Source organism: Carettochelys insculpta, chromosome 6 (assembly GCF_033958435.1).
Source record: "Carettochelys insculpta isolate YL-2023 chromosome 6, ASM3395843v1, whole genome shotgun sequence".
In the NCBI taxonomy this organism is placed as follows: domain Eukaryota; kingdom Metazoa; phylum Chordata; order Testudines; family Carettochelyidae; genus Carettochelys; species Carettochelys insculpta.
In genome coordinates this window covers 120,431,097-120,444,017 of record NC_134142.1, presented here as the reverse complement: position 1 = coordinate 120,444,017, position 12,921 = coordinate 120,431,097, and the positions used below count along the sequence as shown (strand labels likewise).

Sequence of the window (12,921 nt, the reverse complement as noted above, 5' to 3'; positions counted from 1 at the left end):
TAGTGATCCCCACTGGCCAGGTAGGAGAAAGCAACAGGCTGCCCCGCTCTCCCATGAGGCTTGGGCCTTTAGCTCCCGGCAGCCCTGCTAGGAACAGAGCCCTGCAGCCGAGCTGCCTGTTTGGTCAGCCTTAAGCCTACTTAACTTCTCAAAATGGCACTGCTGCACACCCTCTGCCCATCTAGCCTGTTACCTGTCTCCCGCAGCTCAGGCTGGAGTACGTGTCATCCCAGCGTGCTCTGTCAGTGCCTGGGTCAACGCCCAGGCTGCTCAAGCCCAGGGGCGCACAGCAGAGACACAGGCAGAGAGCAGCTTCCAGGCAGAGTGCTTCAGACAGGGGCACCAGCATCTCCTCCAAGCAGCAATTTAATTAAAAGGCGAATGAAAAAAAAGAGCCTCTGCTTCACCAAGAATTATTTGGTATAAAAAGGGATGAGCCAGCCTGGGCTCTCGGTAAAGGCAGCAGCCAGTGCCCCCTCTCCAGCTGAGTCTGTGCTCCTACCAGGCTGATGCCCTGAAGTCTGTACACATTGGGCCCCCACGGGGGCAGCCCCATTCCCTGCTGTGAGCTGTTGCACAGGTGTTCCTGACGTCGCCTCCAGCGCCGCTCTCCACAGCACTCAGCAGGTTGGCGATTGGGATCGCTCCAGGGAGACGCCCATGCCATGCTTCAAGTTGGCACTTCACCGCAAGCTGCTGCTGCTGCTGGCTTGGGAGCTGCCCACGCCTGGGTGCTCGGGGCTGTGCCGGTTCTGAAGCAGACAGACAGATTCCAATGACGACTCGCAGTGGGGCTACAGGTGCTGAGTCAGGATAAAATTCTCAGCCCAAGGACCAGAGTCCAAAAAAAGTGGGGGTGGGGCTGGGGGAGACTCAGGTTTTGGCCTGCTTTCCAGCATTTCCTGGTGGTCCCAACGGTGTGTGATTTCAACAGGAAACATCAGTTTCCTACCAAAACCCCCACAACATTTCAATCTGCAAATGCAGCTGTGGTGTCTCATTGGAGCAGTAATTCACCTGAATTCTCTTCCTTCCTCTAGGCCAGGCTCCATCTACCCTCATGCACCATGGCCAGGAACTTGTACGGAGTGGGAACGTAGTGTATGTGGGGAGTTCCCATCCCTGGTGCATCCTGGGAGATGCAGACTAACCAAGGAGCCCGCCCTATTCAAGAGTGGGTGTGAGGTACCAGAACTGCAAATCCCACAATCCCCTCCCAGGATTTCTTGATCAAAAATCTTCTGAGTTTCCAAACACTACTCCCTGCCCCTCTGCACTCCCTAGGGAGGGGTCACATCCAGGCACAGTCCCACCTACCCCTAAGGAAGTGTGTGCATCTGTCTCTCTTTTTCAGGTGACAAAAACCTATTTTTCTGCCTGTCTACTCTAGGTGGGACCAGCAGCATCTGAACCCCAGTGCTCCAGGGCCTTTACCCGAGGACAGAGGCTCCACAGCAGGTGGTAATCAGGAGAGGATTGGATACATTCAAAGGCCCTGCCCCCCCCCCACCCCCCGCAAAAAAGTGAACTTAGCTACCTTGTTGCCACTTACCTTCTTCTTCTTCTTTTCTTTCTTCTTCCTCTTTCGCTCTGGATCCTCCTCCTTTTTCTTCTTCTTTTTCTTGTGGTCGGAGTCCGAGGGGGTTTCTGCAAAGAGACACAGCTCTCCCTCTAAGTGAGCCCCTCACGGTGGATGGTAGCTCTAACTATGATATTACTGGGGTCTGGAAGAGATTTGGCAGGTGCCACACTATGACCGAGAGAGGGGACTGATGGATTTGTGCAGTGCAGCTTTTACCTGGGGGAACAGGATCCTGGGTGCGGCTCTGCTTATGCTTGTGCTTATTTTTCTTCTTGGGTGGCTGGATGTGCATCAAGCGACATTGTTCTGGCAACTGGGAGAGAGAAAGTTCAGGGTAGGTAGCGGTAGCATTTCTACATATCAAGTTAACCTGCAGGAGTGTTTTCTCTCCAGACCCCTTGGCCTTATCTTCCCCAAACCAGAGTTCCCCCGTTCTACCCTCCCACTCCCTGTAGGTCAGGGGGAAGCTCACCGGGCCAGCATGCAGGCGGAAGCCAGTCAGCATGGTGCCAGTGATGGGGTTGAAGGAGCTACTGCAGATGGGTGGCTTCTCAATAAGGGAGCGTAGGCTGCTGTTGTCGTGTGAGCCCGGCAAATCGATCATCCCTGGCAGGTCAGGAAGGAAGTTGCTCAGCTTCTCCTTCACCTTCTTGCCGCAGAACTTGTTGTAGGCGTGTTCCAGATTGTAGTGTGTGATCAGGTTGGTGCTGCCTGTAAGTTCCATGTTGCCTGAGAAGGAAGCAAGAGAACCAGGCTTTACACTTGCTGAAGGCAGCGTGGTCAAGCAGTCTGCATACAGGCCTGGGAGCCAGGAGTCCTGGCTTTCCCCCAGCCTGAGAACAAATTCGGGAGGCTCGTTACTGTCTGTGGTGCTCTGGGCTACAGGCAGATCACACATAAGGCAGGCCGCTAACCAGAACGGCCAGTGCAGGGCAGGACAGGACAGGTCAGCACCACACCTGGCGATAGAGATGCCTGTGTCTGTGTGGTAGCAGGGGAGAGGAGACAGGAATCAGCACCACAAAACAGCAGCTGAGCCAGATCAAGGCCCAGCCCCAGGGATCTTCTGTGAGCAGCCTGGGCCTTGGGCCTGTGTGTGGGGTGAGAGTACAGCAGCCCCCCTCCACCCCCTTTCCATACATCTACCTCCTGCCCAGAGCCTCCCATCCTCCTCCCCCCTCGCCAGCCCAGTCACCAGCACTGATGGGGCAAAGGATTCTGGGAAATAGTTAAGCGGACCCAGTTGGAAGCAGGCAGGCTCCTTTCCCAACATCTCCCTCGCCCCCATACAGGAAGCGAGCCAGCCAGGCCCGCCCCCCTCGCTTTATCTTCCCCATTGGTTGCAGACATCCTCTGCCCGCCCCCCTCGCTAGCATCTTCCACTATTCGCTCTTAAAGATGCCAATCCAAACATCCCGGCCTCCTGCTCCGTCTAGGTTTCCGACCTCTCCATTAGTGGAAAGAGGTGACAATCCGACCGACCCCTGCCACTGATAGGTGGGGTGAAAGACCAATCAGACTGTCCGAGTGATGCTATTGGCCAGGATCCAGGCGGCCGCCCTCCGGAGCTCGATTGGCCAACGGCACAACTCCCGCCCCCTGTTCGGTACCTGGGAGTTCACGCATTAGGTAGAAGGGACCGCTGGCAGTCGCGACTTTGCGGGCGGTGTCCTCCGCGGTCTGAGGCGCGGAGGCTGCGGGGGGCTGCCCGGCGCCAGGACCTCCCGGCTTTCCTGGCCCGAAGCCCAGCGCGGCGGCTGCGGCGGGAGGCGGCGGCTCGGCACCTCCGAAGAGAGCCGTGTAATTCTCCATCATCCCAGCGTGCCCCGCGCATTCTCCTCCCATTGGCCCGGTTACGCGGGGTTGGGACTGTCCGCCGAGTTCTCATTGGAGGGCGGCCTGTCGTTTACGTGTCTGTAATTGGTTCATTTCCTTTTAATCCCGACCCAGCTCCGTCCACGCGCGTCTCTGATTGGACCAAGAGCCACGTTCGCGCACTGTAATGACAGCCACATCTGGCCCTTATATCATCCCAGTTCCCGATATCCGATTCGTCCCTGCGTTAGAGAGCCCGCCTCCTCGAAATTCCTATACCCAATCGGATGCTTGCTAGTGAGGGACTGTGTCTGCGGCCAATAAGAATAGAGATCTCCTCGTAGTCTCCGCCCTTTTCATAACTGGCATTGGGTATGCCCAATAGAGATCGACGATGAGTGCGCTGTCGCCCCCTGTAGCCCAGGCCAGTTGGTGTAGGTGAAGATGGCGGTGTTGGCCCCACTATTGGCGCTGTTCTACTCGGTGCCCGGGCTGTGCCGCTGGCTGGCGCGGCCCTACTATCCGCTCTCGGCACTGCTCTCAGCTGCCTTCATTCTGGTGCGCAAGGTGCCACCCCTGTGCCAGGGGCTGCCCACGCAGCGTGAGGACGGGAACCCCTGTGACTTCGACTGGGTGAGTCTCGAGCCCCCCTGCCGGGCCCCTATGGTCCTTTGGCTCCGATCGTCTCGAGCACCCCCTGCCGGTCCCCTATGGTCCTTTGGCTCCGATCGTCTCGAGCACCCCCTGCCGGGCCCCTATGGTCCTTTGGCTCCGATCGTCTCGAGCACCCCCTGCCGGGCCCCTATGGTCCTTTGGCTTCGAGCGTCTCGAGCACCCCCTGCCGGGCCCCTATGGTCCTTTGGCTTCGAGCGTCTCGAGCACCCCCTGCTGGGCTCCCATGGTCCTTTGGCTCCGAGCGTCTCGAGCACCCCCTGCTGGGCCCCTATGGTCCTTTGGCTCCGATCGTCTCGAGCACCCCCTGCTGGGCCTCCATGGTCCTTTGGCTTCGAGCGTCTCGAGCACCCCCTGCTGGGCCCCCATGGTCCTTTGGCTCCGAGCGTCTCGAGCACCCCCTGCTGGGCTCCGATGGCCCGTCCGCGCCGAGCGTCCCGCGGGCCCTTATGGGTCCCTTCGTCAGGGGTGAGTCTGGGGGCTTCCCCGGCGCTGACTGACGGTGCAAGACTCCGCCCCCTTTGGGGTGGCTTCAGGGGGGCGTTGGGGGCTCCCGGAGCCGTCACCCGGCGGAGGTCAGCGGGTGCCCCCGCGGGTCTGGCCGGGGAGAGGTGACGGCGCTGTCCCCATCAGCAGCTGCCTTGGGATGTTCTTGGGCTAGTCCTACGCGGAGACTCCCGGCTGCCCGCCCCCAGCCACCTCCGCCACGTGGGCTCAGGTCCTCCCTGCATAGTGTGCGGCCCACCCCCCACGTGTTCCAGCCCGCCTGGGCACCGAGCCCCCGGCCCGGTGGGGGAGAGCACGGCCCACGGGGAGCAGGGTGGGGTTGGGGGCTAGGGTCTAGAGGAAGCACAGGCTATAGGGTGCGGTGGGGGCTGGGGCCCCAGGGGGGCACAGGCGCTGGGGAGTGGGGTGGGGTGAGGTGGGGGCTGGGGCCTAAGGGGAGCACAGGCCGTGGTGGGAGAAAACGCAGGTGTGGGAACTGTGGGTTAAGGTTCCCCTGCCCCAACCACATGACGGGGAGCTCCCCTCCCAGAGCCACCTATTGGCTTATGAGCTGAGCGGCTCTTCCTGGAGATCTGTGCTGCAGAAGGGAGTCTCTTCCATTCCCCTCGCCCCTTGCTGCTGGGCTGGAGGCGCCTTGGCGCCAGGCTGGGCTGGGCTGAGGCTGCAGGAGTTGAGTGCCAGGCCCGCACGCACACAACGGAGCGCACCTGTGGCCTGGACTTCTCCTTCCAGGTTGCATTGCTTCAGTCTGCTCAACCAATGGTAGTTTGCCCCTCCCTCCTTTCTGTGCCCTGTTGGCTCTGCCAAGCTGTCCCATTCTCCCCTCCCTGGCTGGCTGCATTGTTTCAACATGGGGCTTCCTCACTGTGCTGGTTCTGCCATGGGCTCCCCAACCCCCAGGGCATCACTGCTTCAGCTTGGCACCCCTTCTCTGAGCCACGCTGACCACCGCCCCAGCCCCCGTGCAGGCGACCCTGGGCTCACCCCACTCTCTCTTTCAGCGGGAGGTGGAGATTCTCATGTTCCTGAGCGCCATCGTGATGATGAAGAACCGGAGGTCAAGTGAGTCCCCTCCCTTTCCCCCGCCCCGTGGATCGGTCCTGCAGGCAGGAGGCAGAGCAGGGCGCGCCTTGGGCTGCTGTTATGGGCAGGCTGGGTGTGTGCATCAGACCCCGGGACGGACTCTGGCGAGGGGAGGGCAGATGGCAGGATGAGGGTGAGCTTAGGGCAGCTCTGCCCTGAAGCCAGTGCGATGAGGGTGTGGGGTCGGTGTGTGGAGGTGTCCGTCTGCAGGGCCGGCACAGGAAGGGTGGGGACGGTCTGTGCTGTATCTGGGGGGGGGAAGGTGCATGGCTTCGTCTCTTCCGCTTGCACCTCAGCTTCTCCCTGCACCGACCCTCCCCACTCCTCTCTCCCTCAGTCACCGTGGATCAGCACGTAGGGAACATCTTCATGTTCAGCAAAGTGGCCAACGTCATCCTCTTCTTCCGGCTGGACATACGGATGGGACTGCTCTACCTGACGCTCTGCATAGGTGAGGTGCTGCCGCTGGCTCCCAAGGGACTCCAGTCTGTGCCATGCCCCAACCCGGGCGGTGCGCCGGGGTGCGGAGAGAGGGATGGTCCCTGCCTCATGCGGGAGGGATAGCTCAGGGGTTTGAGCATTGGCCTGCTGAACCCAGGGGTGTGAGTTCAGCCCTTGAGGGGGCCATGTAGGGAGCTGGGGCAAACTCGGGGGGGAGAAAAGGGATGGTGCTTGGTCTTGCTAAGAGAACAGGGGTCTGGACTCAATGACTTCACGAGCTGCCTTCCTGCTCTATAAGATGTGTATCTCCTTAACTACCCACAGAGTGAGACTGGCCAGACGTGGGCAGGGAGAGAGGGTTGTTACTCAGACATCACCGTGCCCACCCAGCTTCTGCATCCACAGCTCCGACCCCCTGCACCCCATGGTCTAGAGAAGCCAGAACTGAGGAGCCTTTCCCCCTCCCCATAACAGTGTGACTCCTACCCCCCCTAGACCAGCAGCTCCCAACTTTCTGGCTGTGTCCACACTTGCATTCCTCTTTCGAAACAGGTATGCAAATGAGGGAAGTTGACAATGCAAATGAGGTGCAGATTTGCATAGCTGACATTTCATTTGCATGTTGTTATTTCAAAATAGCTTCTTTCGAAAGAAGAAAACCAGTGCAGACACTACTCTTTCAAGTGAACCCCATCTTTGAAAGCATCCTTCTTCCCTTTTTTTTATGGAAAGAAGGATGCTTTCGAAGATGGGGTTTACTTTCGAAAGAGCAGTGTCTACACTGGTTTTTTTCTTTCGAAAGAAGCTATTTCAAAATATCATGCAAATGAGATGTCAGTTATGCAAATCTGTACTTCATTTGCATCATCAATTTCTCTCATTTGCATGCCTATTTTGACAGAGGAATGCAAGTGTAGACACTACCTCTCAGTCACACAGAACACTGCAGTGAGACAGAACTTCCTGGCACACCCACTTTTTTTTTTTCAGCTGAATCAATTGCTTATAAAGATCACCTTTACTCACGTTTACTATGGTTACGGTCTTGCTAGAGACGTTGGCAGCATACTAGTGCATCCCAGAAAGTAAACAAGCTTCAAATGCATTAATGTTTCAAATCCACCGCAGAATATGCCGTCGTAGACGGTGAGCACAGAAATCTGTTCAACACAACTGTTTCTAACTAATTCAGGCCCCTGAATCTGTTACACAGGCAGCATTCAGTTCAGGCGTCTGAATTTCGCCTTTTTGCGTTATGAATTGCATATTTGTAACAATACTTTTAAAGGTTACAAATTTTAGTAAATATTCGAACCAATAAATATTTGGAATTCAATGGATCAGAACAAAATGCAATGTTGACTTCATAGCAGTTACTGGGTTGGTAGGAAATCTGGGCCTGCTGGTGTCCAAAAAGATGGGCAAGTCTGGGAGGGGTGGCTCCAGAGAGCAGGCTCCCTCCTGGACAGCCTGTGGGAGCTGGGGCATAGTATTTAAACTATGTCCCAGCTCCAGCAGGTTCCAACCCTCCCTCTGTCCCCCGTCCCTTGCCACAGTAGGAAAGCGGAGACAGGCTCCCCGGCAGCACTTCGGGGCTTGGAAGCAGCATTTTCGCTGCCCCTCCCTCATTTCTATGCCCTGTTGGCTCTGCCAAGCTGCCCCATTCTCCCCTCTCCAGCTGGCAGCATTGGTTCAGCATGGGGCTTCCTCACTGTGCTGGTTCTGCCCTGGGCTCCCCCCTGCCCCGTGCATCACTGCTTCAGCCTGGCACCCCTTCTCTGAGCCAGGCTGACCAACACCCCCAGCTCCTGCAGGGTCCAAATTTCCCCTCTTGGCAGCTCTGCAAAGAGCCACAGGGGGTGGAAACTGACCCACCTCGCACCAGCTGGGACTCAGGCGGCCTTGCTGCTTGAGCCCCAGCTGGCGGGAGGTCATCAGTTTTCCCCCCACGGTGACTCTGCAGAGAGCTGCAGTGAGAGGACATTGATGACCTTTTACACCAGCGGGGTAGAGCATGCTAGCAGAAAACCGCTGCCCTAGCAGCCGGGGCTGAACCCCTCCTGCCCCAGCTCTGAGAAGGGGCACGGCCTCCGAGCTGCCTCTTGCCTTTCAGGAGGAGGGGTGAAGTGTAGCTTTGACTCGGAGCGTGCTGGCGCTCAGCCATCTGTTGGCTTTTCCAATGCAGCGCCCTCTGAGGCTGCTATGGCCTTGGCCCCTCCTGTGGGGAGTGCTGGAGCTCTTTGCTGCACTCTTTGGGTTCCTGGTGTCCTATCCCCAGCCCCAGAATGAGCTGAGCCTTTTTTTGCAGCTGTGTCACGCTGCTGGCTCGAGTCCCCTCTGCGAGCGGTTGTGACGCTCTCCAGGAGTGCTGCCTGCAGCCGGGTGTTCCCTGCTGGGCAGCTGCATGCCCACTGTACTCCTTTCCTACCCGTAGCACTTCGCAGGGGTCTCTAGCGGCTGCCCCCTGGTTGAATTCAGATCAGTTCTCCAGTCCGTCAAACTCCTTGTGAGTTCTAATGCTGTCCTCTCACGGACACCGCCCTCCCCGCCTCGGGGTGGGGGGAGGGACGGACAGCGGCTTCCCTAAGTGCGCGCCGCTGCATTGCCAAGGCGGTGGCGAAAGTTTTGGGCGCCGCTGTCCTGGGGGCCTCTTGGCTGGAGAGCAACCGTTGCTGAGTGCTTGTGCAGCCAGCCAGGCAGCCAGCCACCTTAGAGTCATTACCTCTGGACCACACTTCCCAAGTGTGCTGAGGCTGGGAGTGGCCAACTAGTTAGGGTCTCTCTCTCTCTCTCTCTGTGTGTGTGTGTGTGTGAGGGGGGGGGAGAGAGAGAGAGAGAGAGAGAGAGAGAGAGAGAAAATGAATATGTGGCTCCATGCCCTTTTCCTCCCCCTGAGCCAGGCTCCCCCAGTCGCACCCCGATAATTTGATGCTGAGGACTCGCTGGAGCCGCCACGCACTTCTGCCGATGAGCGGTGGGACGCGCCCGCAGGGCGCTGACAGCACTCCCAGCGTGCAGCTCTGAGGAGGAGGCACGGCTGACAGCTCCAAGAGCCGAGGACTGACCACCCCCAGCCTAGAACGTCCTGTGGGACCATGTTACATCTGACTCCCCCTCACCCACACACAGCCAGGCCAGGAACCCAGCCTGAGAGGCTCTGTCTGACACCCCCGCCACCCAAGGCCACACAGCAAGTGACCCGGCCTAGTTCTGCACCGAAATGTTTGATTTCTCCCCTGAAATCCTTGTCCAAGGCCCCCAGGTGCGGCCCGTGGCAGCAGGCCCACCTACTCAGCCGTGCATACGTGCGCTGCGGGGAGGGTTATGCTTTAAGCGCCGGTGTTGGGTTGCTGAGTGCACGGGTCCCGCTCCTTAATGCTGCGCTGTGTGCGTCCCCTCCCAGTGTTCCTGATGACCTGCAAGCCGCCTCTGTACCTGGGCCCCGAGTACATCAAGTACTTCAGCGACAAAACCATCGAGGTGCGTATCGGCTGCCGCCTCGCCCGCTCCCTGGGCGTCTCTCGCACGGGGCCTGCCGTGGCCTGTCGCCGCCCTGACTGGCGGGTGGGGACAGCATCCGGCTGAGCCCCCGCCCACCCCACTCGCCACTGACCCTTCTCCTTGTGCCGCAGGAGGAGCTGGAGCAGGACAAGCGGGCGACCTGGATCGTGGAGTTCTTTGCCAACTGGTCCAACGAATGCCAGTCGTTCGCGCCCATCTACGCCGACCTGTCTCTCAAGTGAGTGGCGCCCAGCTGGGAATTTGGTGAGTTGGGGAGGGGGAGTCCCGGCCACCCCCTCTGCTGCCTCTGCCCCGGGGCAGGGAACGAAGCCGACCCAGCTGGGGTTTGGGGGAGGGGGTTTGGCCCAGCTAGCTCTCCTTGCCCCATGCTGCCCTCTCCCTATGCTAACTGCCTCCCCACCCCCGCCAGGTACAACTGCACTGGGCTCAACTTCGGCAAGGTGGACGTGGGCCGTTACCCTGACGTCAGCACCAGGTGAGGGAGTCCAGGCTGCCGGGAGTGAGTTAATCAGGCCTATACCTCCATGGCCTGAAGAAATAGGCTGGTACCACCCCCCACTGCTGCCTGCCCACCCAACCGACTCAGCACCAGCCCAGGCATGAAGCTGCTGAGGGTCACTGCTTCACACCAGGGGTCTCCTCTCTGCTGGGATCCCCCTGAAGGACCTGGCTGTTATGGGAATTGGAACCCCTTTCCCAGCCGGAGCCGCCCTGGGACACCTACTGCCCCAGCCAACTCTGTGAGAGTGGAGTCCATGTTCCCCCCCCCACCCCCTTGCTGACCCCTATGTACAACCGCAGAGACTGTCTCCTCCTCTTGGATTGGTACCTGGGGGGACGGGTCGCTCCCTCTTCTTCCCACCGTGGGCTACTGGCGAGGAAAGGAGCAGTGCAGCGCCTGAGGGGCTGGAGGCCCTGGCTGCTGTGAGAAGTCACCCTGTCCGCGTGTCCGTCCACCCCCACAGGTACAAAGTGAGCACCTCGCCGCTCACCAAGCAGCTGCCCACGCTGATCCTCTTCCAGGGCGGGAAGGAGGTGATGCGCCGGCCGCAGATCGACAAGAAGGGCCGGGCCGTCTCCTGGACCTTCTCCGAGGTGGGCTGCGTGCGGGCACGCCGCAGAACCGGGGCAGGGCTAAGCGGGGGCCCTCGAGCTTCAGCTCCGCCTGTTCAGTCGACGGGCTGCCCCCTGGGCATTGGCTCTGTCGCGCCAGCCTGGGGCAGGGCCGTCCTTTCTGTGGGGCCCTTTCTGTGCTCATATCCTGAGCTGGAGGGAGGGCAGAATTCCCCTGTGACCTCCTTTCCCGTGAGCGCAGAGCTTCCCTCCCACCCCCGAGCCCTCTGGGCCCTACTGCGAGATGACTGTGGCAGTCTGGACCCAGCCTGCGGGGCAGGGAGGGTTCCCTCGGCCCAAGCTGTCACCAGCTGGACAGACCTATGGCGTTACCCCTTTTCCCCCCACCGTCATTCCCAGGAAGAGGCAGTTGCCTGCCGCAGGCTCCGGCGGTGGCTCGCAGGAGGCCACGGCTGGGCAGGCGCTGAGGTCTGTCTGTGCCGCAGGAGAACGTGATCCGGGAATTCAGCCTGAATGAGCTGTACCAGAAGGCCAAGAAGCTGTCGAAGCAGCGAGACGAGGCGCTCCCGGAGCAGCAAGCTCCCGCGGCAGCCGGTGCGGAGCTCCCCAACGGCGAGAGCAAGAAAGACCAATAGAGCCACGTCACGCTCTGCAGCTGCCCCCTCTGCCCTCCCCTGCTGGCTGTGCCAGGGGGCCCAGCACAGCCTGTCTCCAAGATGGCTGGGGAGCCGCCTGGGGGAGTCCCCGCCCTCCCCACAGGGCCCTGCTGCACTACTCTGCGTGTCTCGGTGTCTTATCTATTCCTGGTCCTCTGGCCCGGGCAGGGGCCCTTTGCCGTGGCCCCAGGGGAGGAGAGCGCCATTAGGTGCCCAAAGAATTGGCTGTAGGCTGCTGATTGGCTGCAAGGACAGGGCTGTGCTATTCCCGCCACCCCTCAGCAGGGCTGGAGGTGGAATTCCCCTGGGGTCTGATGCTGCCTCTCCAGGTTGAGTGGAACCAATGAGGGGGGAAGGGGGGGCGACTTGGCCTGAACTAATGTGCGTGGGGAGAAAAAGGGTGTTGCTGATGGGCCTGACTGTTTCACACTGGAAGAGATTCCCCTCCCTTGGCCAGTCTCTGAGGCGCCCAGATGTGTGGGGTGGGGGTCAGGTCACCTTTTCTCTCCCTGTCTTGGGAGGGGGTGTGGCCAGAGGCTTGACCTGTTGGAAAAGCCAGCAACTGGTGGTGCTGGGGGCACAGGGCTGCAGGGCATGTGCTGTTCTGGGGTGGGGGCAGAGCAGGCTGCCTGCAATCCTGTCACGCCAGCCAGAGGATGCTGGGAGCTGGGCTGTGCTGCTCTGGAGGACTGCTAGCCAGGGCCTGGCTGCCCCTGCCCGCTCAAGAGCCAGTGTCCCTTGTCCTTCTTTCCTGGTCGTCTTAGTTTAACCCTTCAGGTGCCAAAAGACAGCTCATGGGGCTGGGGGGGGCAAGGAGAGCAGCTGGTGCCAGGCTGAGTGCAGGCACTGAGCACTCTGCTAGCCAGAGTGGGGGATTGGCTGCCTGGCCCAGAGGGGCTCCCTCCCCCAGTGTGTGTCTGGCACTGCCCTCCTGGATCACTCTTCATGGCAGCCATGCAGGGGAGAGGAAGGGGGTGCAGCAGCTGCTGGCTGGGGGCAGTGGGAGGGAGGCCAGCGTAAACACTCCATTAATCATCACTTCCCTCAGCAGGTGTCTGTAATAAACCAAGCTAAGAGTATAACCTTCCCTTCTCTGGTCTGGCTGTGGTGTGTCTCTTGCAGGAGGGCAGCTACTCATGGAGCCCCAGCTGGTCTCAGTAGGCTTGTGCCAGCTGCAGATGCAACTGGTTCCTTTGCCATGGCTCCCAGACTGGGGCAGGATGTAACCCATCCACTTAATAGGGGATGTTAACTGTCCTATGTAGTGATACTGAGACTGCTTAGAGGCTACATCTACACTTCGTAAAAACTTCAAAATGGCCACACTAGTAGCCAAATTGAAGAATACTAATGAGGTGCTGAAATGCATATTCAGTGCCTCATTAGCATGCTACCAGCACCCTGGTTCGCTCCCGCACAGCTCATCTGTACCAGGGTCCTTTTCGAAAGGACCCCACCAACATGGAAATCCCCTGGGTAGACGAACCATGCGGGAGCGAACTGTGGCACTCTGGGCATGCTAACGAGGAGCTGAGTATGTATTTCAGTGCCTCATTAGTATTCTTTGAT

At 59.5% G+C, this 12,921-nt stretch overlaps 2 protein-coding genes across 2 annotated transcripts; one reads left to right on the top strand and one right to left on the bottom strand.

The window, feature by feature from the left end:
- Window positions 1-399: 399 nt before the first annotated feature.
- MED19 (mediator complex subunit 19) lies at window positions 400-3,426 on the bottom strand. Its single transcript, XM_074998093.1, has 5 exons — window positions 3,193-3,426; window positions 2,055-2,311; window positions 1,799-1,895; window positions 1,553-1,647; window positions 400-752 (listed from the first exon to the last, which is right to left on the bottom strand). Exons 1-5 carry the CDS (start codon window positions 3,395-3,397, stop codon window positions 684-686), a joined length of 723 nt encoding a protein of 240 aa, XP_074854194.1. The 5' UTR covers window positions 3,398-3,426; the 3' UTR covers window positions 400-683.
- Window positions 3,427-3,823: 397 nt separating this feature from the next.
- On the top strand, window positions 3,824-12,435 carry TMX2 (thioredoxin related transmembrane protein 2). The gene is made up of 8 exons (XM_074998092.1): window positions 3,824-4,030; window positions 5,578-5,638; window positions 5,997-6,110; window positions 9,504-9,580; window positions 9,733-9,839; window positions 10,032-10,097; window positions 10,588-10,717; window positions 11,182-12,435. Exons 1-8 carry the CDS (start codon window positions 3,842-3,844, stop codon window positions 11,329-11,331), a joined length of 894 nt encoding a protein of 297 aa, XP_074854193.1. The 5' UTR covers window positions 3,824-3,841; the 3' UTR covers window positions 11,332-12,435.
- The last annotated feature ends 486 nt before the right edge of the window (window positions 12,436-12,921 follow it).